This window comes from Lissotriton helveticus, chromosome 6, assembly GCF_964261635.1.
Source record: "Lissotriton helveticus chromosome 6, aLisHel1.1, whole genome shotgun sequence".
Lineage (NCBI taxonomy): Eukaryota > Metazoa > Chordata > Amphibia > Caudata > Salamandridae > Lissotriton > Lissotriton helveticus.
In genome coordinates, this window is record NC_136067.1 from 1,262,610,080 (window position 1) to 1,262,636,228 (window position 26,149).

Consider the following 26,149-nt stretch of genomic DNA (forward strand, 5'->3'; position numbering starts at 1 on the left):
TGGATGTCGGTGTAGTGCCGGAGTGGCACACACTCTCCTCAGTCTACGTTGTGTTGAAGACGGGATCCGTCAGTAACAGTGTACCCCATTTCTCCCGACTTCATGACAAGTATTCGGGGAGTCTTCAACCAAACTGGTTGCCGATAGGGAGTAGGGGCTAAGTTGAGAAGCTGTCTGTGTGAACGTGACGCAGCAAACTACTCTGCCGGATATCTCACCACTGAAGAAATTTAAGGATGATATCGTGAGGTGAATTTTCACACAAGATGAACATATGAGTTGAGGAAAAGAGGAGCCTCAGTGAAGTCCGGCAAATGTTGAAATTTGAGTGAGTTAAATAACAAACTTCCTTGAACTATAAGCTGATTTAAGGTGACCAGTAATATTCTGCATAAATCTTGGGCGCACTCGTGATTTGAAATATTGGTGAAAAGTAGTACCCAAGAGGCAGTAGACGGGTATCTACGGGAGTTCAAGAGATGTTCACTTTAAGTTAACTTGAGGAGAAGTGAGCGAGGCAAAGGTTTAAGCGTTCTCTGCAACTGCAGTTAATAAATTAATGTGAATCGGCGCGCATTCAGTTTTCTAAAAGTCATTCTCCTCAGATCTCTGATTTTATCGAATAAACCTTCCACCACAGTACATAATTATAGCAGGCGTCGTAACGCACTGCCACCTTGTGGGCCATTTACCACTTGCCCTCATGAAAATATTCCGGAAGGGTAGGGATTAAGACTGTAACAATTTAAAAGCGAGTGTTAGTACAAAACGTGACATCAATCACAAATAATTATATTTTATTCAAGTGTGGAGAGATTTAGCCGCATAGGATAATTGGCGTGACTGTATGTGGCAATATCATCTGTAATTGGAGTCAACGTTCACTTAGTTGTGTTCATTTGGGACGTTTTGCAAGTAGGGTGAATTCTCCACAGCGTCGAGCTTGAATGTGAATAACTCCCGAGTATAAAGCAGCGCTCTACAAATTGCAAGCATTAAGGTGGAAGTGTGACGCATGTTAGCTGTGGCTTTCCTCGGATGTGTAGGCTGTTTGTATAATTGAATCTCGTCTCTCCTCATTGTTAGCGAAGAAACTGGACTACTCCTTACCAGTAAACCAGCATCTGCGAATTTCTAAGTAACGTGAGGTAGGCAAGCTGTCTACTCCTTAGGCACATAGCTAGCGCATCACTTTCCTCAGTTTTGGCGCGCAAGAGCGGTCTACGTCCTTCACTTGTGGCGCCACCTTCCGGTTGCATGTGAAAATTACATCTTCACGAGATTTCCTGGCAACAATTAAAACGTGCATCCAAAGAGCATTAAAACGTGAATCCAAGGAGCAATTTTTAGAACGATAGAAGCTGGAGTAACCCAAAGACTGTATCCTTATATTTTGAAAACGAGGGAATTTCGCAAATTTTTGAAATAAGAACACTTATAACAAAAAGAAGCAAATATACAGTGGAATTTGGGGTTAAAATTTATAGCGTACGTAACATGGAGTTGGGCCGAATGTTTAATTTACCGCCACCTGAGCCGTTTATGGAAGAGGATGGAAAAAATATTGCAGAATGGAGAGAGTGGAAAGAATATTTCGAGAATTATATATCAGTTTTTGATGAGGAGGAAAAACAATTAATACCTGAGGAAAAGGCTGAAATATTATTCCACAGTTTAGGAACCGGTGGACGTAAAGTGTACCATAAAATGGAAAAGGTAATCAATAAAGGAACTGACAGGAATATGTTTGAGAACATCTTGAATGTGTTAGATGAACATTATAAGCAAGTCTCGTTTGTTAAATCACGAAGGTGTGAAGTTTTCAAGGAAAAAATGGATAACAAAGAGGAGGTTTATACAAGTGAAATAAACACATTGTGTACCATCTTCATAGGCGCAGTAGAAATAGAATTAATCACAGATCCAGGATCACATTATAGTGTTGTAAGCAAGGGTGTATGGAATACAAAATTAGCTAAAAAACATGGAAATGAATTAAGAGAGGCCAACATATCCCTAAAAACGTACACAGGGGAGGACATGAACTTGATAGGATACAAAGTGCTGGATTTAAGTTACAAGAATAAAAGTACTAGGAGTACCATATATATAACAGAAAGTGGACCCTCCATGCTAGGGTGGAAGGATCAAAGGAAATTGAGAATATCACTAAATAAAAAAAGAAAAGAACACAGGATTGAGCTGGCACAGAACAAAAGTGTGCAAATAGTTAAGTGTGAACCGTTAAATGCTAGAACGCCACCATCAAAAGGTGTGGTAGTCAAGGAAGGAGCAGCAAGGAAAAAGAATTGGGAAAAAGAAGCAGCTAAGGACAAATTCTATGAAAAAAAAGAAACTTTCCAAGGTTGGGTGGACGAAATGAAAATAAGCAAGGTATACGAGAGAAAAGGCAGTGAAGGAAAAGTTGTAAAAAGTGGAGAATTTGAGAGTATGGGAGAGCGTATAGTTACAAAACCTAAAGATCGAGGAAAAAAAGAATGCAAGAGTAACCATTTAAATTGCAAGGTGGTTCGGCAAAGAAATGCATTGGTCGAGCTCAGGACCAAAACAAGGGAGGAGTATGCGGATGCTTATGAACAAGAAACAGAAGAGGGTCTAAGCCTCTTAGGGCCGAAGGGTGTAAATAAAGGAAAATATTTTCAATTGTTTTATAGTGATAAGTTGGAGAGTAAGAGTAAGGAAGCGCAGGAAATCCTAAAATGTCCCCTATTTAAAGTTGTGTCAGGGAAGAAGGGTTTGCTTAGTGATTACAGGAGAAAGCATGAGTTTTGCAGCCTAGAAAAGCCTCCGGAGTCTTCCTACGGTAGTCACTTGAGGGAACGGGAGGACAGACTTATTACTGATGAGGCTCGTTCTAACGAACTGGAACTGTTTGAAATGGAATTTATTAGTAGCTTTGATACTGTTCACGACCAAGGAAATGAAGCTAGAAAATGGTCAAGACCTGTCACCCAGGATGACATTGAAATGGAGACTTGTTGTATCAGAGGGAGTAGACGCAGTGTGGCCTGGCCCAGGAAACTGCCCAAGAAGAAAAACCTTAATGCTATGATCACTCTCCCGGATGGAGATGAAAATACTAGAACGAGGAGTGTGGAACAAGATAGTGAAATAGACTGCTGGGTATGTTCAGACTATGAGGATCCAGTGGTGGAAAGTGAAGTAGCACACAAGCCAGTTCAATACCTATGTCATGATGCAAACATAGGAGCTTACAGGATGCGTAATGGTGTTGAGGGAGAAGAGGAGTTCAAGGGATCAGAAGACTCTGCTACATCCACTTGCGATGGTCGCTCATCCAAGTAGGAGAAAGGTCAGGACATTCCGTTGGACCTTGCGGAACAAATGAACCTCCTATTCTTTAACTCCACCACTGGGTTCGATATTGAAGACTACTAAAAGGCTTTAGAAGTTATCTCTTAAGTTGTCTATTAGTAAGCACCTATCACCCGTTCCTACATGACTTTTTTGGACAGTCACTGTTGTTACTCTTTAGGGGGATTTTACTTTCTCTTTCAGGCTGTTCGATTTTTGAAATGTATATGGGGTCTTCTGCGTAAGACTCAATTCAAACTTGTTGCAGTATTTTTTTTCCTGTGTGGTAGTCACCCCTCCCCCAGCTCTTGTCCTTCCCTTTACCTTCTCTCTCTCTCTCTCTCTCTCGCTCTCTTTCTCCCATCCCCGCCTCTTCTCTCTCGCCTTCTTTCCCCCTCTCCTCTTCGTTTCTCTTCTGGTCAGCTTTCTTCCTTTTCTCCTTTGGGCCCAGTTTTCTTCCCTCTTTTCTGTTCTACCTAGGGGGAAAGGTGTGTTGTAACTTTACACACGGTGGACTTTCCCCTCACCCACCCCCTCCCTTCTCCCTCCTTGGTACGGTCCGTGCTGCCTCTTCGAGTCAGCGTTAGAATGTTGGTGTTGAGTCTAAGCCGCCAAGCTGGGAGCACCTGTTTACTTAATGACTAAATAAATTGTTCCTGGAACCCTTATGTACAGTGATTTATTACTACAATGAGGCTGAGCTTTTCTGCTTTGCTGATGACTTCAAGAGCTTGATGATGTCTGATGATGTGAAAATTACTTCTAATGTAGTTGGGTGATCATCAAATGACTCTAGGATGGCTTCTAAAGTAATCCTGTTTGACCTGGGAATATTACAATCTCAGGTCTCCAACTCTTACAAAATTGTTTGAAAACCGTAGTCTCCCTGCCGCTTGATATGACAACGTGTGCACTATGAACGAGGTTTCATGTAAGAAATAAATACTAAATTAAGATACCTAGACCAGCCCTCTCAAACTTTTTTGTTTTCATTCACACAATTTGGGATTGGAAAACCACGTCTCCACATTCCCTAATATCTTTAAAGGCGAACTTCTCCCCGGTTAATATATATTGGGCAGGCCCCTTCCTATGCTTTCAAGTCATAGTATAGATACCTCACTCACATCGGGCTGGCATAGTTAGAGAGGTGTACATTTAAACAAGCAAACGAACTGTCCACGTGGTAGCTAGTTTTGGGAAGCAAAAAGCGGGACATGTGGCCTCCCGCACCAGTCAGCGAGGGCAACAGGGGAGTCACGTAAGTACAAGACAAACCAGCAGAGCACAAATACGTGATGGTTGGCCACCCTAAAAAGTAATGGGCTGCTTACATTCCTTCAAAAATGTCCCGTAATCTCGTCTCTTATTCGTTCATTACGAATATATGATTATACCACGATTTCAATTACCACGCATGGCTTTACCACGCGAATTTTACATCGCAAGTGGCTTTACCACGCTGGTATTTACAACGTAGGATTTTACTACGCCTAGAAACGTCTTACCTGCACGTCTTTCTCTACGAGCCCTTACTTCCATCCTCCATTGAAACAAGCGTCAAAACACGTATACCAAAATAAAAAAAGGACTGCTTTTTTGACGTACACGGCACGTCTATGGGGGAGGCTCTTTCCTTTTTCTTTTAAATTTATGTTCGTTTTTTTTTTAAAGTAACCTGCTTGTTATTTTTGGGGGGGGAGACCCCCCCCAGCCCCCCTCCGAGCCCCCCCCCCTCTGCCCCCCAAGCCCACGCAGAACGACTTGAAGGAATACCACGTCTCCCCCCCAGCCCGTGGTAAAGACGTCGTGGAAGGCACCCTGCGTGGAAGGCACCCTGCGTGGTAAGTGTCACGTGGTAAACGTTAGTAGTGGTAATGCCTTCGTGGTAAATGATGTTTCCCACTTTCTAAAATAAAAAACATTTGAACTTCCTAGGCAGGCTACGGCAGGTGGGCTCGCTGAAAAGTAAACGTTGACACCTTGTTTCTATTTCTATGACATAAACCCTTTGATCAGAGACTCTATTGGCTCGCAGTTCCGGAAATATGAAGGCACCTGTCGTGCGGATGCGTGAACTGAACGTGAAAGCAGGAGCACGAGTTTAATTCGAAAATCAGGCGGCCATTTTGAAGGAATCGTTTTTCAAGGACCGTTCCCTCACGGGTACCTTACGTTACCAACACAAACGTTTAGAAATTGCGCCGTTTGATTCCAAGTTTCAGCAATTTTCCTTTTCTTAAATATAGTACAAAATACTAACTGACATAATAAAAGATTTTAAAATGTGTCACATTAGAAGCCTTCTATTATGTCATAATACCGTATCGATTCGTTTCTTTAATAAAAAAAAATATTCAACACGGTTTAAGAAAAATGTAGTGCTTAGTTCATAAAATAAAGTGTTGGCAGGTGGTCTCTCGCATTGTCAAAAGCTCCCTTCTCAGATGGCCGCCCGAGTATCTCATACACCCTGAAGATGCCGGCTGTCATTTCACTCCCTGCAGTGTCTCGACCAGCTCTTTTTCTGCTGTTGTTGTTCCGCCTTGTGACCGGTGCAGGAATTGTGAGAATCGAGACAGGGGAGTGACAGCTTAGAGCGGTTTCTAAGAACTCCAGTGGGCTACATAGGTGGATCAGCAGGATGGCTGCGCCAGCGCCCCCATTACCCCCGCAGTTCAAGAGTTTACAACATCACCTACGGACAGCGCAGGAACACGAGAAGCGCGACCCGGTGGTAGCCTATTACTGTGAGTATAGCTGGCAGTACAACCGCGTTGTACTGGATTTTGAGAGGGTGGCAGTTAAATAGCTATCACATTGTCAATAAATGCATGTAAACAGCTTGAAAAAGTACAATGGAAAGCTATCGGGATATCATGTTTACAAAGTGAGCAAAACTCCTAACTGCTTCCAAGTTCGGCCTAAGGGAGTAGATACTGTTGCGATTTTGCTGCATCTCCTTTTTTCTCTGACGTGCGAGTACTGATTCTTCATCAATAAATGGTTTCTATATCGTAGACAACAGTGGCCCGTAGTAACACTATTCTTAATGCTAAAACAAATGGTAATTTCAATTAATTCAAACAATCCAGGACAATTTTAAAACATAGTGGCGCAATTAATATTGGTGCTAGACAAACGTGCTCGGTGCTCCCTTTCGAGGTGGTACACTCAAGTGATTGCGTGTGATCAGTAAGTGTTTTCATAGTCAATGGTGTTTTGATCCCCGTATAAATTGCAGGATTATCATCATCAGAGAGACTTGACAGAAACTGTACGGTTTGTCTGCACCAGTATTCACTGGGCGGCTATGTGGAATATATGACGATACAACGCATTCCATTACAACGCGGTTTTTACGTCGCAAGTCGTTACAAGGACTTGCACTGGGACGCTGGACTTTAGAATCGTATTATTTACTATTCCAACTCCAGTCTGTGCGGACAGTAGAGAAGGTGTTGGAATATAACATCATACTATTCCTTAGTGTACAGCGCCATCTAGCGCAAGTCGTTGTAACGACTTGCGTTGTGAAAACCACGATGTAAAAGTATCGCGTTGTAAAGGATGCATAGTAAAGTATGTCTCCCGGCTATGTGGCTTTAAATTGTTTGCCTTTTAATTGCTTTGAATAAATTGAATTTTTCCATTAGATTTTTTGCATTAAGAATATGGGCCCTCATTTTGATGTCGGGAAGATCACCACCGACAGGCTGACTGTGGCGGTACGCCCGACATCCAGGCCATCGTCCGACCGCCGGATTATAATACCAGCGGCCGGAGCGATGATGTCGGGATGAGACCGCTGCTTCAGACAGGCTCCAGGAGCCCTTCGGGGCGGTGGTTGGACTCCTGTCCCTACCATGAGGATGTTGCCTGCCCATGCACCACCCAAGGGATTAGGATGTCCCTTTCTGATTGACTTTTCATGGCAGTCCCGGTGCCATGGAAAGGCAGCTGAAAAGCGACTTTGGGGGCCCCAGTCATGTCTCCTGTCCCCCATGGGCCACTACTAAGTGGCTAGGGGGGAACATATTTTGCCCCCACCCACATCCATGCACTGTGTACCAGGCACCACATGGTGCCTGGCACATGGTGCATGGTTCAATCAATCAATCAATCAATCACATGGCTGTGTGAAAAAAGCAGTTCTGACTACCTACACAGCGGTCTTATTAAAATATGGTGGGTGGGATCACTGACTGCTTGTCGGGTGGTGTCATTCCCATCGTAATTAGGCCCATTATTACTAGGGACCATTCATTTTTCTTCTATAGCTACCCCAGGTCTCCTGTGATCCATGGGTCTCTCTTGTCAGACTACTACTATCATATGTGATTCAGTATTCATCCTATGATGGCCTCTCCCCTCTTGTGTGAAGATCTTATCTTTTTAGCTTATGGGTTCAGAGGGACCAGGGCTCAGCATCTAATTACACCTATTCCTAGTGGGGTCATTTATGTTTCTATCTAACATGGAATGAGCCTTCACCTAACAAGCCTACATGTCTGGTTGAGCATCTAATTACACTTGCTCCTGGTTAGGTCATTCATGTATCTATTTAACTTGGAATAAACCATCTCCTAACATATCTATGTGTCTGCTTATTTCTACAAAGTGTCATGCATCACAACATATGGGCTACCAAGAGATCACCCAACCAGGATATCTAATGTCTGGCTGGATGGCAGGGCGGGAAATGTTTAGTTCAATAGCCTAACCAGATGCTCATCCCTGAACACCATTTTGCATCCACCATCTCGGTATGGTGAATTATAAGAAAGACAAATAGCGGCTGGATTTTGCTGGATGCCACCATTTGTGTCTTCAAGCTAAGAAGCCATCGCATCATGACGCGTACCATGCTTATGTCATTCTATTTATTTTTTTATTTTTGCCATTACCACCCAGAACCGACATCCTTTTCTTTTTGATGTTACTACACAGCAGTGATGACAATCATTAGAACAGTCACTAGGTTGCAAGGTGAGTCATATTTACTTAACCAGTGCTTATTTTAAGTTACAGTTGTTAATGAAGAAACCCCTTAAAAAGCAATAAGAATAGTAATTTGGATGGAAGATTGGAATAGAAACAAGCTAGAAATCATGATTTTTTCCCCCACACATACCATTCACTAGGATGAATGGCGTGTAGGTGAAATAAGTATAGAAACGTGGTTTGATGAAAAAGTATTGTCATAACTAGTTTAATTAGTTTTTTTTAAAATACACCTTTCCTCTTAACATAACTGTGGTGTACCCCTGTCATGGATGCTGGGCAAGATTTTTGCTTGCTTCTCTAATTTCCTGGGGCTGAAAAATCTAAAATGCGAAGTTACTTTGGGGAAGGATCCTAATGCTTGCTAAATTGCTTTTTGGAACATCGAGGCTTGACTTTTAATCTCAGTTTGCTCCCTTGATGCTTTACCTAATTGTGCCTGCTTCGGCAAGTCGATATATGTTCTAGTGTCACTGATCTCTTTTCTGGCAAAGTTGAGTGTATTTAATAGGGGTAATGAAGTGAGCTGTTGGGCAATTTAAAAGACTAATCCAGTTTATTCTACATCTCACTGGGGCCTCATGCAGTTGAGACATCCTTTCCCTCATTGGTGGAGAGGTGTGGTGCAGCGGCCAGGGCAACTGATTTCGGAGCACAGGGTTCACGGTGTTGTGTTGTTGGCTCTAGGCCCACATGCTGCAAAAGGACAGACACAGACACTGTGGTGATGGTTACTTTTCTGGCCACAAGCACGTGCACCCGGGCCTCTTTATTAGCCGGCTCACGCCACTCGTGACGCCGGTGGCGGATGGGTGTGGGGTGTAGTGTGTCCACTCCCATAGGGGGAGTGGCTACTAGACCAGTGCCTGTCGAGGCACTAGAACGTGTCTCGCAGGACACTACACACGGTTCGATCCCCCGCTCCGGTGGCAGCAGCTCAGCTCAGCACCATGTGACTCTGGGCAATAGCTCACTTAATTTCCACAACGGCCCCCAGCGCCTTGAGACCCCTAAGGGTGAGTAGTTTGCGCTTTTCAAATACGGATTTACATTGAAGACAACATTCAGCATAGTGCTAATAATAATGGGAAGCTGTTTCCGGTTGGGTGCTTTGGCTGTAATGACAGAGACTTACTGAAGTTTCCCAAAGCCTAGCACTTTGCAGAAAACGTATTCAAGATGAGGTTCTGTACAGACAGCGCAGTATGGTATAGGGTCCCGTTGTCACTCAGTCACAGAAATCAGTTAGTGAAGGTTAAAGGGAGGTGTGAAGGTATAATTCTCAGCTAAACAGCAACCACAACACAACAGACCGATTGTACTGGGTAAGCAGTATACAGAACTGGAAAAGTGATGTATACAACAATCTGCTAGCTATGGGGTTGATGTGAAGAAACGGAATGTACAATGAATTGTGATATTTATATCAGATGCGTGTCCTATTTAAGCATTGCATTTACGTCTGGCTTTTGATGCTTTCTGCTGCCTCTAGTCTCCATTTACAAAACCGAAGCAAACATGTAAGCCGGACAACTAAACATTGATTTGTAGAGTCAATAGGTCAGCTTTAATGTTCGAACATGTGAATATACAGACCTGTACAAATGAGTAGGCTGTTTTGATGTGTTGTGCAACCTGCCTTTTTCACGGCCTTTTATATATGTGCCCTGTAATTTATTGTCTAAACTTGCAACCCAACAAGGCACAAACATAGGACTTTACAATGTAAAACCCCTTCCTATTGTATTTGTCAGAGCGTTCATATCGTAAACATCTTCCTATTGCTTTTGTCATAGAGTTCACAATGTGCAATCCCTTTCTTAGTGTATTAATCAGAGATCACAATGTAAAACTTCATCCTAATGTGTTTGTTAAAGGTGCCATGCACAGCTATTTCCTAATGTATTTGACACAGGGTCTGCATTAACCACATCTCCATCAGTTATTAACAATGGAACTATTTGGCATACGGCGAATCACATCTGCGGTCCAATGAAATTCCTGTAAAAAGGATCAACAAAGGGGCCGTTTAAATCTGGTATTTTTTTGTAATAAAATGAGCTGAAATATTAAGCCTGTGTTTAGCGAGACCTAAAATTGAAGGACCCATTTTAAAGAATATTTTTTCTCCGAATAGCGTGCCCCAGTCCTTAAGGTTCAGCCAGGCTCTAGGAAACTACCTGTGTTGACTGTGCAATTTGTAATCTCAATAATATATCATATCATAGATGTGTATTTGCTGCACTAGGAAACTAGGGCATATTATTTGTCCACAATTCAGTTTTGAACTGACCTTCGTTTTCATGTTGGTTATAAAATGTCATTTAAAAATGTTTTTATCTGCCCACTTGACCATCTGTGCCTCCATGCATAGTATATTCTGTATATTTTAAACATTTTCTCGGAGGATTATATCAACCTGGAAATATTATCTATAAACGCGGAGCCCTTTGTAATTAAAGACTTGGTTAATGTATTGGGTCTGGTATTTACATCATCTTCTTCTTCAGCTTCTTAGTAACCAGAGTACTCTGCTTATAGAATTCCCACCCACAGAAACATTAACTCTAAATGAAGATCTTAAAGCTATAAAATCCGGTCAGATCTGTAAAACATTGGCCTGTTATATTTTGGTTGTAAGAAACGCAATGTTAAATGGCATCCCTCTATCCATTTCCTGCAAGTGTGCTGAAATAGTGTCTATGCAACAAAAGAATGGTTGCACAAAAGATCCGGCAAGTTGCAGTCTGATCAGCTTATTAGGTAATGCAAGAACTATTTTCTCAACTGTTTTGTTAAATGGACTGGAATTCTGGGTCAAGGACAACCAAATTCTCTCAACGTGACAGATCGGGTTCAGGAAAAAACACAGCACTGTGGATTTGGTGTCTAGGTTTTATTCGCTTTTAGAGAACCACTTAACACTAAGGAAAGTACCCCTGTGTGTGGTTTTTGTTGAGATGCGGTCCGCCGTTGAAACTCTTCCTGGACCTCTTATGTGTGGCTTGCTATGTATTCTGGAAATTCCACAAGCCCTTCTGGGTGTCATGAAAAGATTGCAGAATGGACAGTTCTGCCACTAGCAGTGATTCTGATCAGAGAAAACACAAGGTAATTTTAGGTCAATAAAGAAGTGTGTGAGGGGTGTTCACCTGCTCTATTGCCCATCTCCCTGTAAATCAATCAGGTTGTGAATTTTTCAAGCACCAGCTTCAATGATGCCCCCGTTTAGATGCTTCTAAACTGTCAGGTCTCCTGTTTGAAGACAATTCTTTGTTAGTCTCAAAGACTCCTGAGGTCTTCAGAATCTCTTAGATAAACAATCATGTGAGGTCTGACAATTATCTCTTCTAAAATTAAGCTGATGGCTTTTAGATCCTAGAAGGGTATTAAGAAGGCAGTCCTCTTTGACAATTTCTTCTGGGGCTAGTTAATGATTTAAGGTACATAGGAATACGCACATGAAACCTACAATGGAGAAATAACATTCTAAAATGTGAAGTCTCTTGGCACAGCACACATGTCTAACTGTGCATTTTGCTTAGAAGCATGGTGGATGGGTGGTCTATCCTGTTCTGGAAGTGTATTGCACATAGTGTCAAAAGATATTTTTTTTTGTGCGGAAATGTGGGGATTCGACAGTGTAACTTTGTTTTCTGTATGTGAGTTTGTTTCTTTTAATCGACTATTGCGACTACCATCTAGCACCCTAACTGTCCCTCTGTTGTTAGACCTTGGCATTGTGAGCATATATTTTCTAGAAAAGCTTACAGTGCACCTTTTATTGGGTACAGGGAATCTCCATGTTAAGCCATTACAGATCCTGTATGATTGATGTTTTAAGTTTGTAGGGGGGCAGCTCATTAGTCTTGATTTTTGACATGCCCACACAATGGTAAGTCTGAGAGGCATGCTGCGGTTGTGGACTTCTGCGTAAACCATTTCTATTGATGTGGCAGCCCTTGTTAAAGCCATGTTTAAGACATGGCTGCAGAGCACTCGGAAGGAGTTGAAAGGTTCCTCAAGGCTCTTTCCCCCATATATTCCTAAGGTGAAAGAACACCACTAAATATGAGACATTTCTGTATGTGGTCGAGCCTGTTATAGCTGAGGTCCTGTACCTCAAATGTAGATTAGGCACTTTACCTCTAAACAAGATTATAAATAAGTGGGGCTCTTCGCCCAGTGGGTACACATTCTATCTTCATAATACCAAATTAGTTGTGAAAGAAACACCTTTTCTGTTCCAGTGTTCACTGCACACTTTACCGATGGCGAAGTGGCTTAGGTGTTGGGAAATATGGACACTATTATTATGAATAGGCATTTAGAAATATGCAAAACAGACACATTTACCAAAGTTAGTTTTGCTGTGTCACGCTATTTGTGGGCAGTTTGTATAATTGAACCTTGTTATATTAAGTTTTGATTGCCATTTGCCTATGAATGAGCTGTTAATTTATGTAATTTTACTGAAATGTTTTTATCTTGTTTACAGGTTTTGTTGACCTTATATAAACTTACTTAGTTGTAATTTGATGCATTCAAGTAAGAAATCATCCATCTCTCCGTATACAAACAGTCTAAGGATCCAAGACATAAGCAGTGATTAAAAAGTATTAGTTACTGACCTGTGCTTTGTTGTGGCTTTATTTCTAGTTATTAAAGGTAACTTTGGAGCAGGAAAATATACTATGTACCCATTTCTCAGTCATGGTGTAGAAATAGAAAGACTGATGACGAGGATGGTAAGGAAGAAGCACATACAATGTTGAGTATAATGTGTGTAGCAGCTAGTGATCTACATAAAGCGGCTTGGTCTGGTAAAGCCAAGAAGATCAGTTTTTCAAGGATCGTGGTCTATAATAAACAGTTGGTAGGTTGTTACTGTGAAGAAAGTTCTTCTAATTCAATACATGATGCTGATGTCTCTTAGATGGTCGGTTTATCTTTAAATGTTCTTGTGTTATGGTTGGTTCATTTGGCATTAAATGTCCTTGTCTCATGGGTGGTATGTTTGTCTTTAGATGTGCTTGTCGTCTGATTCTATCTTTATTTGATCTGTAGTCATAATGGAGTGTGGCTGTAGTGGTTTAATATGTGAAAGGAGGTTCACAGTTTTTAGGTCTGGCCTACGCAGTGCGCATGCGCTGCATTGGCAAAAGACCTTATCAATCTCTTTGGCTTTTCAGCCAAAAACGTGCACGCGTTCCATTGCCTTCAGTGGCAACGTGTGCATGTTTGGCGATTCCCTTGCAGGAGCGAGCTTGACACCATATGTTTGTAATTAACTTACAAACACATGGTGACCCTGGCTCGCACCCGCAAGGGAAATGCTTTGTGTGCTCTCGCACTCCCCCCACCCCTCCCACTTTTAGCATGAGTCGCGCGCGCACTTGTTTCTTTTAAGAGAGCGTGAGAACGTTAGGCACTCTTGTATCTCGGTCTGTCTGTTGTCCAACTTACAGTGAAGTGACAAAGAGGCGTGCTGGTGATGGGTAAATGGTTTCCAGTCCCTCTAGACCTCTCTGTAGTGCTTAAGCTGTCGCTCAGTGGGGCACAGTGCGTGCGGGCATTATTGTGGCGCGTGCTGTACGTCCGAGACTTCGCACAATGCACTATAATGCAAGCTGGACGATTCACTTTAGAAGAAGCGCGGATTTAGTTCTGGAATACAAATGGCTGCCGGAATCGGCCTCAGGCCAGCTCCGCTGTAAGCATTACTGGATGTAAACTTTTAGACAACGTATTGCTCGACATGGTCTGCTTGTCTCATTCACGCAGAGCGACTTATGGCTGTTTTGCCCCTCATCGGATTGCTGTGCGACATGAGGCAGCCCTTCTGACTCCACTCGGTAAATCAATACTCCTCCAGAGCTCACAAGGACTACTTGGTAACAGTGATGCACGGGATTCAAGTTTTATAAGGTGCTGTACGTTTTCCGATTCACTGACTTGCCACACTGCTTACCTTTTGCTTTTTAATGAAAGACATGCACAGTGGTTAGAAATCAAAACAAACACACCTCAGGGAATGACTTATGTTGTGTCTGCACTTTTCACCCGGCTCTCTCTGGACCTCTTGCTGTCTCTCCCCCAGTGCCGGTCAGTAGCACCTTCTACCGCATATGCCGTCGGTCCCTCCCCTCCCACGCTGCCTGTAGTCGCCACCGCAGCCCTGTGCCCAGAGGGGCGGGCGGAGGAAGGGCTTAGGGTCTCCCCCAGTGCAGGGCGAGAGGTCTCCCGCTGACTCTCTCCTGCAGGGGACAATGTTGGTCACTGTGGTTCTTGCAGGGGAGAGGAAGTAAGCGCAGAGGAACTCTGCCCCCTGCCAGGCTGGGTGAAGGGGCAAGTGCCGAGGGTCTCTCGCTCTACCCTGGAAGGTGTGGCAGGCGAGGGGGAGGCCAGGAGCCTCCTGGCAGAGAACTGTTACTGTAACAAATGTGATACTGCATGTGCTGCCAATGGCGAGCCTACCCCTTCTCCCGCTGTAATCGAGGCGCACAAAGTAGTCCTGCTGCTGCTGGGTACCGGGTGCGGGCGCAGTTTTAGATACTGTCCCTGCTCCAAACATCACTGCCCTCTAAGCTTCCTTGCGCCCTATGACCGTACCACTCTCAGGCGCTTGCCACCTTCTCATTGCCCACATGCCTTAACAGTTAAACTCTCAACTTTTCCTCCCTGCTCTCAGTCACCTCAGTCAAATGTTTCCTGACTCTCGCTTCCCCAAAACCACAGTTTCTCTCCTTTTCCAGCCATCTCGCCTCTCTGCCTGCTCACTTCCTCCAGCACCACGCCAAGTCCCTTGCCCCCCTAATCCGCCAGCCTCGCTGCTCATGCATAGCTGGCAAGCAATCCCCTGATGTGTGGCACAGTCGGCCAGTCCTGGCTTTTTAACTAACCAGGCAGAACTACAAGTCCCATAATGTAACATGTTGGTGGGTAAAATCCATGATTGACACAAGTATGTGTTTGTATCTGTAACGTGTAAATATGTAAAATTCTCCTCATGTAACGTACTTGGTTCTATTGTGAAGTGCTCTGACACCTTTGGGTAAAGTCGGCGCTATATAACCATGCATTAAATAAAACAATAAATAACCAGCATTGGCATAGCCAATAGGTCTTGCCTTTGGGACCTTATAAGTAATTAAGTCAAGTCAAGTCAAGCAAGTTTTATTCGACGATTGTCATAAAAGCATGTTCCATATATATAAAAGTACATGTATAAAATTCAGTAGATAAAACCAGATTAAAATCCAGATTATAAAAATTCATAAGATACATAAATAAAATCATTCTATTTGCAATACAAATATGACAAATATTATTAATGCGATAATTAATAGGGGTACTTGGCCTACGAGGTTACCTAATATATTATGCTTTCAGCAGCCGGGCTCTAATCGTCCATGCCCAACCTAGGAATTTCGCCACCGCTATATACACAAACATATTGGGACTGGTGAAAATAATTCTAACTGCAATCATTCCTCTCCTCGTTCCCAATAACCTACACATTGGGCGTAGCCACTTTGACGCGGGCCGCATACATTGGGCACTCAAACAGAAGATGGCCAATGGTTTCAGGAACATCCGAGCAAGCCGGACAAGCCACCTTGCCCCCACTAGTCCATCTATTGGAGAATGCCCTTACCGGCAGGCTTCCCACTCTTAGCTGAAAGTAAAGCTTGCGGTCAAGGGGCTTCGTGATGACGTCCCAAAATTCCTCAAGTTTAGGGCAATCTTTGATTTCTAGAAATAAACCAGCCAAAGAGTGTGAAGGGGTGGTACTGAAGACCTTTGTAGCCACCAAGTTCCAGTACAAGTTCTTAAGTACCTTCTTTGGTGGGAACCTGGCGTGCAATGGATCTTCCCACAATTCCCCTAGACCTAAGTCATTTAAGAGATTTTGGATATGTCCCAGCCATTTAACTTTCCGGGAACCGTCACTTTTGACTACGTCCAGCAGCCCCCTGGTATATGTATCCAGTTCAGGAGTAGTCCAAATCCGCCGCCAGTATAGGATTGGGCGCAAGGATGCAATTAGAGCTATTGGTGTTATACCCAGGTCGTAAAATAGGGGATTCAGAGGGGTGCTCTGGGGTAACCTTATTAATTTTCTAAGAAATGTATTTTCAGAAACAGTCATCCCCTTTATTTTTTCATTTCCCCACATTTCCACACCATACAGAGTAGAAATAACTACCTTGCCATTATAGACCGATAACACCGGAGTTATTGGCCTAGTCAAAGACCTGGAGTGCTCTGAGCTCAATGCTCCTGAGAGCTGACGATGCTTCAGGGTGGCCAAATCAATCTGCTGTCTCCAGGATAAATCCTGTTGGATACAGGCACCCAGATAACTAAATGCCTGTACCCTCTCAAGTGGCCCGTTACTCATATATACAGTACCCCTATTAGCATTAGGCGCATTAAAAGACATGTACTTGGATTTAAGAACGTTAACTTCCAAGCCACGAGCGTCACAGAAGTCCTCGAAAATTAATAAAGCCTTCTGTAGCCCGCTCGGGGTTTTTGATACTATAAGACAATCGTCTGCAAACATTAATATAGGGATTTTTACACCAGCAAGAATGGGTGCATCAACATTAGAACCAATTAAAATTTTTGCAACATCATTTATATATAAAGAAAATAACGTTGGGGCCAGGACACAACCTTGGCGCATGCCTGTTTCAACTGGGAACTGAGATGTAACATTGCCAGGACTACCCCACCTAATCTGGGCAAAATTCTCCTGGTGGAGTTTTCTAATTAAAGACAACATTTCCCCTGGCATACCCATGTCAATAAGTACTTTCCACAACATTTGGCGCGGAACCAAGTCAAATGCTGCCCTTAAATCAATAAAAGCAGCATAAAGGCTGCCGTTACCAATTAGCACGGTCTTCCAGCATAGCATGGTAAAATGCATGACCTGATCGACCGTGCAAACGGAAGTTCTAAAACCAGCCTGCAAGTGAGACAAGATGCTGTTCTCCCTTTCCCAAACCTGAACCTTATTTAAAATAAGCCTACCAATGATCTTCTGGGTAGTGTTGATCAAACTAATTGGTCGATAATTTCCAGGCTGGGACTTATCCCCTTTCTTGTAAACTGGGATTATTTCGGCCCCTTTCCATGAATGGGGAATCGGTGCTCCCCTAGCAACCGCATTCGCCAATAATCATATATATGGGCCCCAAGAATCTTTGTCTTGTAAGAATAAATCAGCTGGAATACCATCAATTCCTGGCGCTCTACCAGGAACAACGACATCCAAAGCCAGCTGAACATCCCTCAAAGTAAATGGGTCCTCCAAGAATGGGGTAAGCGGCACTTCTATGAAAGAATCTTGGCCTTCTCCCATCGCAAACTGAGGTTTGAAATGGGATACCCATTTATACTGCGGGACCCAGTTCTGTGGTTTATCAGAATTGCTATCCACACCCCACTTATAGACACTCCAGAATTTCCTGGGATCTTTATGGCATCCTGCTTCTTGCAGGTCCATCCATCTCTGTTCGTCCCACAGACGCTTGGATTTGAAGACAGCGGATTTGTACGCCGCCCTAGATAAACGCACATTCACACTCAAGCCACTTTTAAGGGCTCTACCTAGTTCCAAGCGAGCCTGCCTACATTCTGCTGAGTACCAACGTGGAGGGTGGAAATTACATGGACCACTTTGTTGGGTGGGCTTAACAAACAGCTTTCGCAAGTCTTTAAAAAAAGCCTCATGAATCCTGGTTCCACTTTCAATACCAATAGTTGAGCACTCTTCATTCGCTACACCCTTCAAGTCACTTATCGCCTGAGTAAGCTTGCCAGCTATAAAATCAACGTTCTCCTGAATGGCTACGACTTTAGACCAGCGGACATTTTGCGTATCATTAGTAACGGCGACGTCCCCTGGAAAAATGGTATCAATCGCCCTTTCCAGAGCAACTGGTGGTTCCCAATATGATATTTTTGCCGATAGGGGATTATGGTCGCTCTCTACTCTATCTATGATTTGCATAGCCTGAAGATACCTCCACAGGCTCAGACTAACAAGAATGTAGTCTATTCTACTCTGCCGGGTGCCATTCGTGAATGTATTAGCCCCACTTTTATCACCTGGTGTTCTACCATTAGCGGATCTAACTCCTTTATTTAGGCAGAGAGAGTTAAGCTGTATTGCAATTTGCGTCCCCCTTTTAATAGGGACTAAATCCAATTTAGGAACCCCCCCATACCCTATCTTCTTCATCTGAAAGATTCCAGTTACCATTCAGGAGAGGCTCAAAAGTTACATTAGAATCTCCTCCTATAATAATATTAGAATGGAGAAGGTTACTGTCTAAATGTTCTTCCAGAAGTGTTAAAATTTCCGAGTTCTTTCCCCCGGTACTTCAGCATATACATTGTATAGATAAATAGGGTCTCGATTCACAAACTCCAATATAAGGGCCTGAAGATCCCTATGGTTAGTGGATATTGTCTTAACCATTACAGCAAGATCTTGTTTGATCCAGATCGTCAGGCCACCTGGCGGTTCACCTTTCCCTTTCTTTTCCGCCAGCATTCCATAGTTTAAATACCCCGGGAAATACAACTGCTCCAGAGCCCAGGTTTCCTGGAATAAGCAAATATCATGCCGGCTGATAAAAGAAGCCCATTCTGGGAAATCCATTTTTGTTCTCAGACCAGCAATGTTCCATGAAAGGACAGATCCGGTGAATACAGGAGAATCTATAGATTTGGGAATCTCCTGGGTGATAGCTAATGCTTTATTCTGTACAAGTAACATCCCTGGGGACAAAGGTTCTATAAAAGAAGTGGGGTCCATTGGAATGATTAATACGTGGTCTAGGACCTCATCACTACTTGTCTCCCTGGGTGCTACTTTTCCAGTCTGGGTGTGTAGACAGTCGTTGCTATCCAATCCAGAACAGACCATACCTGTACTCCTCTCAGTAATTTCTCTGGTTGATATCTTTCTCTGGTAGGGTTGTGATCTCATTTGAATCCGGGAGTTATCAGGGGAACAGGTTCTATAGTAGTTAATTATGCAGCACAATATCCTTGGTGCAACATAAACGGTTGCATGGCTAAACACTTATAATGTCCCAAAGGCGAGACCTATTCCTATGCCAGTGCTTGTTTCACGGAGGTGTTCGAAGCAATACATTTTGTGCTGTAAAATTACTGGCAGGGAAGTCTTTGTAAGAGCCTAGTGCTGGAGTAGGTGTCTTTAAATTCCCTTTGGATATAATTAGGAGGAAAGGAGAATGGAAGATAACGTTTGTGGAGCCAGCGTGATGAGTGACAAGCAAGGTATATTACTACCATTGATATGGTAGAACTAGGCCTGCAAAGTACAGCAGTTGTTAACGGTGGCAAGGAAAGGATTATTAGTCTTTCAGAGAAGACTCAGTTGGAGCAAGGCTTCCTGTGAAATTTTGCACATATTATAATTAAGGCTTCCGGTTTTCTGTTTTTATAGATTTTTACAGATAAATACAGACCGAAAACAATGTGTTTCCTGATTGTATTTATTTTTTAAAGTGGAAAAATACTGAAAATGGTGCTTGTTGTGAGAGACTCTCCATACCGTCTTTCATGAATTCTAGGCAACAGCTGAGCAGATTGACAGCATAGGGAGTTAAAAAACAGGATTAGATTTCCTTAAATAGGCATATGTTAACATATATTTGTGGTATAACGCTAATCTGTAGCTGTGAGTGTAGTGTTTTGTTACATGTGGTTGCTTAATTTGCTGAAATGCGACAGGCATCCATGTATGAGAGCACGTCCAAGCTTTAAATAAACGTGAAAATATACAATTTTACGGCTCCATTTATTCTCAAAACACAAAAGAAATATGGATAAATACCAATAAGATGGCCAAAAAAGAAATATGGATAAATACAGACCGCAATGCTAAAAAACAAAAAAAATACCATAAAACTGGGAGCCCTAATTATAATGCACTATACTAGATCTGACGAAGGAATTGTTGAGGTTACGTAACCAACCCAAAATGCAGGAAGCCTTGTAGTTAGTTTTCAGGGATTAACATTCAAGGCTTTAATACACTGAGCTATAGGGGAGGATGAAGGTCCTAGCAAGAGAGAGGAAGGCGGACCAGTAGCATCTGCCTTTAAGACCTTGCTTGAGAATTTGCACTGAAATGTTAAAAAGGAAGGTTATAGTAAGTGCTAGATAATTCCGTGAATATTATGACTGGGTACCTCCAACGTGCCCAAATATTCCTGTTATGCTGTAAATACGGATATCCCACAACGTAAAACAATCAAGGTTTCTAACGGTACGAACAGATTTAGATTTCCTGAACGTACAGTGTACAGCAGTGGGAATCCAATTGGGAAAGTTTTGTAAAAGGCACATGTCCAGCACACAAAGCATTGCAATAGTGTTAATCTTAGAGGTCTGCAGTTAATCAGTATTCCGTGGATCCCCGATTACCTAATATGACATTTCAGACAACAGAAATCTAGACATGAGGATTAAGAGAGCGGAGTCTTCCAAGAGAGCAGAGTATTCCAACTTTTAGAAGATTTGTCCCTAATTGCAGCCAGATTGCAGGAATCCAGGTACTCATCAGAGAGATAGTCAGGGTGCTAACAAAGTGCCCCAAGATCAGGAAAGGCCACCCAATGTCTTATTAAGGCACCCAGTGTAAGGCTAAGCACTGTTTGTAGTCCTCTTTCATTCAACTGAGCATCATACTATGCTTAGTAGTATTCTGAAAGTCGGGCACTCTCTCTCTCTGGTCAGGCAAAATGTCAGATTCTGGAGGAGTCTGTTTTTCTGCTCCCATCTCCCGGACCATCACCATCCTTTTCTGTGCCTTAATGCGAATGTCAGCCCTACACTAGAGATGAGGGCCAAAGCATGCTGTCCCACTGCAAGAAACCAAGTAAGTGGGCTGCATGTCACCCATCTGTTATGAAGAGTGGCCGTGATAAATAGTCTTTGAAAGACAGTATGGAGTCACTAAAGAATAGAAGCAAATATGATCTTAGGGTGTGTAGTGAGTTAGATCAATTTATTGCCTTGTTAGTCAAAAACATTGGGGTCTACGGTTCAGTTGCACCATTATAGCGGAGAATAAACCTTTGGCCTTAGTTGTATTCTATTTAGGGTAGAAGACATACCTCAATTTTTCTGAAGGATCAAGACATATTTTTGGCCATTGAATTTTGACATGGTACACCATGATGTCATTGACAAATGGTAAGGTTTTGATGGCTCAGTTGGAACACCAAGTGTTCAAGTGGAGATTAAATATAGCTTTGGGTAAGTGTTCATTCTGGGGCACCCCACATGCTCCTCAGGTGAGGAATGCAGAGAGTACTCCCTCCATCTGGGCAAATTGTTGTCTCAATATGAATAATACAAACCATTTGAGAAACTGTGATGTGTATGCCTATGTTTGAGGGGAAGGTGGTCAAGATGGCCTGCTAATACGGTTAGGGAGGACTACAATGCTTTTTTCTCTTTTAATTATTTAGTCTTTTGCTTAGGAGAACATGTTTTTGGTGCTGCACTATGAGGCTGAACCCTTATGGTGGAATTAAAGCTGTATTGCATTTATTACTTCCATTTAAAGAGTAGCTGCTTTTGCAAGGATTTTACTCTGGATGGAGATCGAGGGATGGAACGGAGTGTTTTGTGAGTTTGTTGGAGTTTGGTTGCTGCTAAGGAGTAAATTACAGTATTACTGAAGGCGGAACGTCTTGAGGAGAAGGAGGAGTTGATGGGGATGAAGGGTTGAGGGCGTCTGAAGAACGAGTTTCAATGAATGGGGCATTCCTCACAGGAGGTAGCTTTTGATAATATTTGCAAGTATGCCTTTGGTCATTGGGCTGAAAGAATGCTGATTCTGCATCTGTTAGTTGCGTTAATAGGTTGTTGGTTAGCTTGTTATTGAGGTCTGTGTTCTGTCTCTGCCCTGATCTTGTCCATTAAATACTGGTTTATGTTGGTACATTTTTGTGCTGGATGGGGATGGTAGAAAGGGGGTTAATGCAGTGTTTGATTACCTCTTAAATAGCCTTCTTCCCATTGGCTTGTATGAAGGGGCTCAACTAGTAATCTAACTTGGTTTTGATACTATCTTTAGTGTGCAAGGTTTATTTCACTGTGCTTGCTTCCATTGCTGTTTGTATATATGGTTCTCCAGTACTTGCAGAAGGGGCTCTAGAGTGGGCCGAGAGGTTGGGCTTGGCATTTTACTGGTGAGCAATGAATGAAGATCTGCTCTGAGGAGGAGGATGGGACTTGGAGTTTGCAGCACTGACTTTTTGTCTCACTATGAATGTAGATTGGTAGAGCCAAGTTGTGTCCCTGCAACTAATCAATAGGGATATGTTGAATGGTCTCATGGAGATTTCTTTGAGCTTGGGTTGGCCTCTGTGAGGTTCTGCAATGTGTGAGGTGCTGATTGGTGTGGCTTCATTATTCGGATATGCTTGGCAATTGACAGTGGGACAGTCATGGTATTGAAATGTTTAATATGTTCATATGTGAGCTCTTGAGTATAGGAAGATACAGGATGACTATGAATTTACCCAATTGTCACATAAGTTAACAGGTTACTTTCAGCTGCTGATTACTGTAATCAGCCATTTAAAGACTTAACGATGTTGATCAGATATTGTAAACTTCCCTGTTTGATGGATCTGTGGAATGGCACCTGCCAGCGGTAGGAAGAAAAATCTTAAATACTTAAAAGTAATCCAAGCAAGGTGAATGGAAATATTCCTTTTTCTTCTTGGTTTTCTTTTTTTTAATTCCACTGTAGACATATATTATATATTAATTTCACCATAGACATAATTTAAAAGTTTTTGTAACAGACCTCTTAGTGAGAAATAGTACATATGAAATATAGCATAATAATCCCTAGAGCTACTTTTTTTGTTAATGGAAACTGGTGCTGCGAATTTGCCTCTCCTTTTCATTGCGTCAGATTTGCTGTACTGTGAAAATTAAATGGTATTTGATGTTTGTACTGTAGTCATAAATGACTGCATTGATTAGTGCAGTTGCTCTAATTAACATGTTTTATTGGGCCACATTTATTTTCCCTGGCGTGGCATAACATTTCTGAGATAAAAATGTGTTTAGATGTTGTGATTTCATGAATGGTGTCGGCTGCTCGCTGTTTAAAATGCACGTTATTGCCTGCACTGTAATGACTGTTCTTAAAAGTTATAAAACCAATAAAATTGCTTTATTTTAAAAAAGTTGCCATTTCTTAGTTATATTTCATTACTAGCCCCAATTATGGATTTCATATGGAGTGATTCCACCCAGAAAATTTCTTGGCAGATTGTTAAGACTACGTTGGACACTTTTTAGATGTTTGACTCACCCGAACCTAATACCCTAGCTGTTATAGATTGCTTTATGTCACAGTTTTTTCTTTCCACAACCGAATTTCCCTCAGGATGGAATGGACTTGATTACCGCAATGCAACGCCCAAGCTGGCCATGACCTCCTTGTAAGCCCTAGAGCTAAAAGCAGGACCCTGGTCAGAATGTAGCGTGCCGATTGCGTATGTGCCGATAGTCTCGCAAATCTTTTATAACAGTTTGGGCGTCAGCCGAGCGCTGAGGCCACATCCAAATGAATCTTGTCCTAGTATTTGTGGGACCGCTTTTGTCCATGGGGTCATCTGAGCGTGGATAGTCTAATGCTATCTAACAATGGTGTCTGTACAGGGCTGGCTACACTGTAGTCAGGAAACTGGTGGTGCTCCAAGCTGTGATCTCTGTAGCAGACATCGCAATTAATACCAAATTCGTAAATGTGGGCGCTCATCCCTGGCCACCAGTACATCTCTTGCAATTCTAATAGAGATTTTGAGATCCCTTGATGTATCAGACCCTCTCCCATATGTGCTTCTTGAATCAAAACACCTCTCTGATTCCTGTTTGGGATTACTCTATCCCCCACTCCAGGGATTCAAGCAAAAGGAACGGAGTTTGCATCAATTATGTATGTATTTTCGAGTGGATAATTTGGTGGTAACGCAGCTCCGCTGCCTTTGCTTGTGGCATTGACAGCGAGCATGGTTTCTCCGTCTATTTTTGTTTTTGAACGAGTGATTGCAGCTACGTAAGCCGTTTGCACAGCTGCCTTCGCGGCTTCATCAGCCAATGAATTCCCTTCAACGTGAACGCCATCACGCTGATGACTCAGTGTATGGATCACATGAGTCTTTTTGTAGTTCCTTCTGTAAAAAAACTACTTGTTCCCAAAGCATTTTATGCTTGATTGTGCCACCTTTTGCGTCTTTAAAACCATTTTGAAGCCAGTTCTGCAAATATTCATTGTAAGATTGGACGCAGTAATACGAATTGCACACTATGAGTGTGGGGAATTCGCGATCAGTATTTTTTTTTTTTTCACAACAAAATTTTTATTGAGCAGGTAGGTAAAAAAGGAAGTACGTGGCTCCCCACAGTCTGGAGATCACCACCAAGCATCATGACACATTTTTATCTGTAATGCATATTTTACACAAGAAAAGCCGAATAACAGAACACCCCCCCCCTCCTCCACCCACAAACCCCAACCACCCAACCCCCCTACTACCCACCCCTTATCCCTCCCTAACCCCTAACACGTGAGTATACCAGAAAATCTGTATTCGGTCGCCTTGTGATAGGCATGACGCACCGCCTAGGCCCGTACCGCATCCTCTACCTGTATTTCGGCCTCTTGTTCCCTTGGGGGATCCAGTAGCAATCCCCTATACTCCGCCCATCGCTTCCAGATCTTAAAGTGCTTCCGGGGGCACCCTCTCGCCTCAAATACCGGGCGATCCAGTCCCATGAAGTAATCTAATCCAGCCTTCCACGCACACAGGGGGGGGGCTCGCTCTCCCTTCCATGCTCGCGCTAGGTCCCTTTTGGCAACCACAAGCCCCAACAACAATAAATGGCGTTTATATATATATTTCCACCGACTCCCTCCAATACATGGAGCAGCCCTAATCTAGGAGTGCGGGGAAGATCCCATCCTAATACCTCTGACAGGCAACTCCAAACGCCCCTCCAGAACCTGACCAATCCAGCACACGACCATACTGTATGCAATAGCGTACCTTTCTGAGCTCCGCAGCGCAGACACTCTGGTGACCCAATCAATCCCGCCTTCCACAGCCTCTCTCGGGTGTAGTACGCCCTGTGTAAGTACTTGAACTGAATGAGCCGAAGCCGTATGGCGATGGCGGCCCCACGCGGGGACTCCAGGGCCTCCCTCCAATCATCGTCATCCAGGAGACCAACATCTTCCTCCCAGGCCTCCTTGAGTGAGAGGAGGTTGGTTGAGCAGTGAGTAACCAGTGTTTGATAAATTCGGGACACTTTCTTATCTCCAAGGTCTCCCATGAATACCTTCGCTTCGAGTGGGCTGAATTTCGGGAGTGACTCCAGGTTCGTAAGGCTAGGCGTCAGCGCATGTCGAAATTGAAGGTATCGGAAGAATTGGGTCTTGGGCATGTGGAACTCTGCACTGAGCTCCTGGAACGACTTGAGGGTAACCCCTGTCATGACGTGGCCCAACGACGAGATCCCGATTGCATCCCAGCCATCAAAGCCCGTCAATGTAGCCAGTGCGGGCAGTTGCCCATTGTGCCATAGCGGAGTCTTCGCCGTTAATCGACTCCACCAGCCCATGCGACGCAGTGCCTGTCGCCACACCTCAAAGACAACTCGCGTAGCACACGGCAATGCCCGCCTTGGCCTAGCCGAGTATAAGATCGTATGGAGGGTGTTATTCCCCATC

The 26,149-nt window shown here is 43.2% G+C and overlaps 1 protein-coding gene across 1 annotated transcript in view; it reads left to right on the top strand.

Moving 5' to 3' along the window:
• The first annotated feature begins 5,802 nt into the window (after positions 1–5,802).
• Positions 5,803–26,149, top strand: part of VTA1 (vesicle trafficking 1) — a 470,640-nt gene continuing 450,293 nt past the window's right edge. The window contains exon 1 of the mRNA XM_078648987.1: positions 5,803–6,086. Within this exon, the coding sequence (XP_078505113.1) occupies positions 5,981–6,086 (106 nt within the window). The 5' untranslated portion in view covers positions 5,803–5,980. The remainder of the gene's footprint in view (positions 6,087–26,149) is intronic.